We start from the raw sequence: 4,117 nt of genomic DNA, 5'->3' as shown, positions 1-4,117 counted from the left end.
CACTAGAATGTGTCTGATGGGAAAGAGAAAGAAACGGGATAAGGAAGTAGGAATATTGATATATACACTTGTGGATCATTAAACTTTGCAGGGAAAAATTCAGTTGGTTTGGGGTCGGTTTTCTTCCTACTGATATACACAGGCATTTGAATAACAACAAAGTAACAGTCCTTTGCACTGGGAAAAAGATTGTGCACACACACACAAAAAGAAATAAAAATAGTTGGTATTTTATTCTGCTGTTGTCAGCTTGGTATGTATGGTTTTGTTTGCTGCTGTTTCCCCCCTCTCCTGCTACCAGCATGGTCACGACAAACAAACCCCTAGTCTAGGACAGCTAGGAAGTGTTTAGGACAGGTCTGGAATACACACCTTGGTAGTAGGCCGGCTCCAGGGCTGAGGGCTCAATGGGGCTCCTGGTGGCCACCGACGCGCTGCCCAGTGGCAGGCTGGCAGGCAATGAGGCGCTGTAGGGTGAGTACTGTATCGCCTGCTCATATGCCTTGAAGTCCAGCTTGTGCTGCTGATCCGAGGACATGAGGTTGTTGATGGAGAAGGGGTGGTTGAAGGAGTAGTGGGGGTCCCCTTTCAGGTGGAGCTGGGACTCGTGGGGTGCCAGACCATGCACTGGGTGGGAGGGGGGCACAGATACCAGAGCCCCAGGCCCGGAGCTGATCGGGGGCGCAGCTGAGGAGGCTGGAGTCTTCAACTCCGAGGCGCCCCCTGTCGCCGTCGCCCCGCTGTGGTCCAGAGTCTGGGGGCTGGCAGTGGGCCCCGGGGCCGGTGCGCCCTCTAGCTGGCCGGCCTTACCCGTGAACCCCTCGATGAAGGGGTGAGTCCCCGCTGCTGTTGGCCGAGGCCGAGGGGTCCTTCCGACTCTCAGGCCCCGCCCTTGGCGCCACCACTGCCCCCGCTCCCCGCCCCCGGCCCCAGGCTGCTTCTCGCACTTGAAGCGCTTCTGGCGGCGCAGGTAACAGCCGTTTTCAAACATGTTGCCGGAGTCCGGGTGCAGCGTCCAGTAGGAGCCCTTGCCCGGCTTGTCGGGGGAGCGCGCCACTTTGACGAAGCAGTCGTTGAAGGACAGCGAGTGGCGGATGGAGTTCTGCCAGCGCTGCTGGTTCTGCCGGTAATAGGGGAAGAGGTCCATGATCCACTGGTAGATCTCACTCAGCGTGAGCATCTTGCTGGGGGCCTGCTGGATGGCCATGGTGATGAGCGAGATGTAGGAGTAGGGCGGCTTGGCATGAGGGTAGCTGCGCTTGAAAGTCTTGGCGTCGCCACTGCCCCCGGCCCGGCTGCGGCCCAGGTTGGACGGCGCGTAGGCCATGGGGCTCATGCAGGGGTTCATGGCTGCGGCGTAGGGGCCCAGGCCGTTCATGGAGGCCGCAGGCTGCGCGCCCATGGCGCCCATGAACGCCTGGGCTCAGCGTCGTCCCCATGGCCGTCACTCCCGCGGCTGTCATGCTGTTCATGCTCCCGCGGAGCCCCCAGGCATGCCAGCCACCGTGCCAGGGCTCAGGCCGGCGCCCAGGCCCGGATTTGCGTAGGACATATTGAACGAAGCTGGGGTCATGTTGCCGCTTGTGGTCATGGTGTTCATAGTCATGTAGGTGTTCATGGAATTCATGGAGCCCAGGCCCGAGTTCATGTTGCTGACCGGGACTGAGGAATAGGCCTGGAGTGGAGAAAGCGGGCGAAGAGGCCCCGAAGGGCAGAGTTAGCAGTGCGCGAACCCCACGGCTAGAGGAGAGCATAGGACCCCCTACCCAGGGCAAACCGGCAGGCGCTCTCCCCAGAACGAACAAATGTCTTGCACCACAGGGAAAAAATCCTAGCGTGGCAGGCATGAAAGACAAGCTCACAGCAAATGTCCCCAGGAAAATGTGTAATCCCCTTACACCCCAGACGCCAGGGCTGGCTTCTGGGGTCTCTCCACCACCTCTTCCTTCCAGGCCAGGAGGCCTCCGCAAAGAAAGTGCCCTTTGGTTAAAAGGAGTTAAAACTCCGAAAACAGGATTAATCTCTGACCCTCTGGTTATTCACTCCACCGTTAGAGTGCGGTGGGTTGGCAACAACTCAGCACCCATCTCACCTACACCTGCCAGGCTGGCTGACCAAATAGCAGCCATGTATCTGTGGGTTGGCTATTAATTAAACTCTCTTGATAGAATAAAGCATCCACAGCCATATGACTATCCATTTCTCAACTGGCTTTACTGTCTTGGCAGTTTTTGTCAAATGGTGACTTTGTGTTGTTTATTATATTTAGAAATAGTCTTTTCCATCTACCTGTAGCAACTGTAATATAGAGAGAAACTCGCAGGTTAAATGGGTTTTGGAAAAAAAATGCAAAATAGACCTACAACAGGGGAAGGTTCAGGAAGGGTTGCATGATAATATCAATGCCGTTAACTGTAACATGACTACATGTACACTTCTTCAAGCCATTCAAAAATGTGCACTGATTTCATTACGTATTTCCAGTCCCCTGATGTTTGAAGATTTTGTGACACAGCTTGTTGAAATATTCATCTATTTTTTTTTCACATACTGACATGTTGCTGCTGATCATTACAAACCCTGGCTAATAGTTTTCAAATACTTTAAAATTCCAAAATCAAAGTCTACTTATTTTTTACTTCCCAAATCTCCGCTTTAACCTGTAAGGAACCCCCTTTTCCACGGAGGGCTTAATTAACCAGTGGGTTGAGATGACTGCATCTGATTTAAACCTGAGAAAGAGTTCTGAGCTCCTTTTAAAATCACCAGTAGGAAAAAACCCTTATCCACAGAAATTTTGGAATGCAATAGATATGTTAAAAATATAGAGTCCAGACATATAACAGCTACTTCTCTGATAACTTAATAAAAATAATGATATTCTTAAATTTATTTTCGTCAGGAAATACGACTTTATTTTAAAACAAAAGGTGAACAGATTTAACTGGGCACACGCTGCTATGGTATATGCAAATAAACTCTGAGTTAAGTTTGTGAAGATATAAATATACAAATCTAAATCAATTAATTACCATGACAATATTTCCTGATGTCATATTTTTCTATGTCTTAAACTATGTTTCGCTTGTTTTTTTTCTTTTCCTCTCCCCAAAACTGTCCAAGGCAGTTTCAATAATGATAAACTTTTTGAGAGGTGATCACCATTTGTTTCCAGAGAAATTTACTGGTGGCGGCCCGGCCAGTACCTGATTTTCCTCGCAATCCCTTTGTGCACACTGTAAAATAAACTATATGAACGTGCCACCATGGGGACAATAAAGAGAAACAGGTTCGCCTGGAGGAAAAGTCAGCTTGCACCAGCGCCACCCAGCGGTTCTAGGGAAGAACGAACACACTTCTCCTCAAACAGCTTTTGAAGAAGTTTTATAAAATTTTGGAATCGGCGCCTTATTAAGTCGCTCAACTGAGCGGCCAAGAGCTTTCATCAGAACACCTCTGCGAATTCAACTGCGGGAGGAAGAGCCGCCCTTGTAGGCAACTGATGGCTTTGTCACAGTGGCCCCAACTCCTGCCAGCGCCCACCCGCCAACCGCGGCACCTCGGGCCGGCTCGGGCTCGGGCTCCCCACGCGGAAGTGGAAAATGCTTCCCAGGGCGGGTGCTTTCAAAGCCCAGAATATCCTGAAATCCTTTCGCCCGTTCCCAGCGCCGAGCGCCGTGTCCCGGCCCCCCTCGCCGGGCAGTGGGTTCGGCTCCGAGGCCCCGCCAAGGTCTGTCCGGGGCCACACCGGGTGGGCGGGCAGCGGTGGCACCGAGGAGGCGTCCCCAGCCCGCCGGCCGGCCGCCCGGCCCGGCGTCCGCCTCGCCCGGCCTACCCCGGCACGGGCCCCCAGACTGTCCCGCCTGCTGCCCGTCTCTCACCTCCTGCGTGTCCGCGTAGTAGCTGTTCCAGTCGCTGCTCTCATGCCCTTCCATCTTCACAGTTCCTAACATCCTGGAGTCACCCTTCCCCGATGCAACCATACAGCCCTGTGCAAAGCGACAGGCAGGCCGCAAGGGGGCGAGGCGGGGAAGCAGGGAAGCCGAAGCGCTTGGCAGGCACCCGAGCCGCCCGCGCCGGTTCAAACGCTAAGCCTAGCAAGCAAGGAAAGCCGGGC

The 4,117-nt window shown here is 53.3% G+C and overlaps 1 protein-coding gene across 1 annotated transcript; it reads right to left on the bottom strand.

The window, feature by feature from the left end:
* Positions 1-208: 208 nt before the first annotated feature.
* Positions 209-4,025, bottom strand: FOXA1 (forkhead box A1). The gene is given in 7 exon segments (XM_006085814.3): positions 209-811; positions 813-887; positions 889-915; positions 917-1,417; positions 1,419-1,474; positions 1,477-1,675; positions 3,882-4,025. Coding segments are annotated over 7 exon segments (1,434 nt in total). The 5' UTR covers positions 3,984-4,025; the 3' UTR covers positions 209-337.
* Between the last annotated feature and the right edge of the window lie 92 nt (positions 4,026-4,117).

Source organism: Myotis lucifugus, unplaced genomic scaffold (genome assembly GCF_000147115.1).
Source record: "Myotis lucifugus unplaced genomic scaffold, Myoluc2.0 scaffold_22, whole genome shotgun sequence".
Lineage (NCBI taxonomy): Eukaryota > Metazoa > Chordata > Mammalia > Chiroptera > Vespertilionidae > Myotis > Myotis lucifugus.
This window is presented reverse-complemented; position numbering and strand designations above follow the sequence as displayed.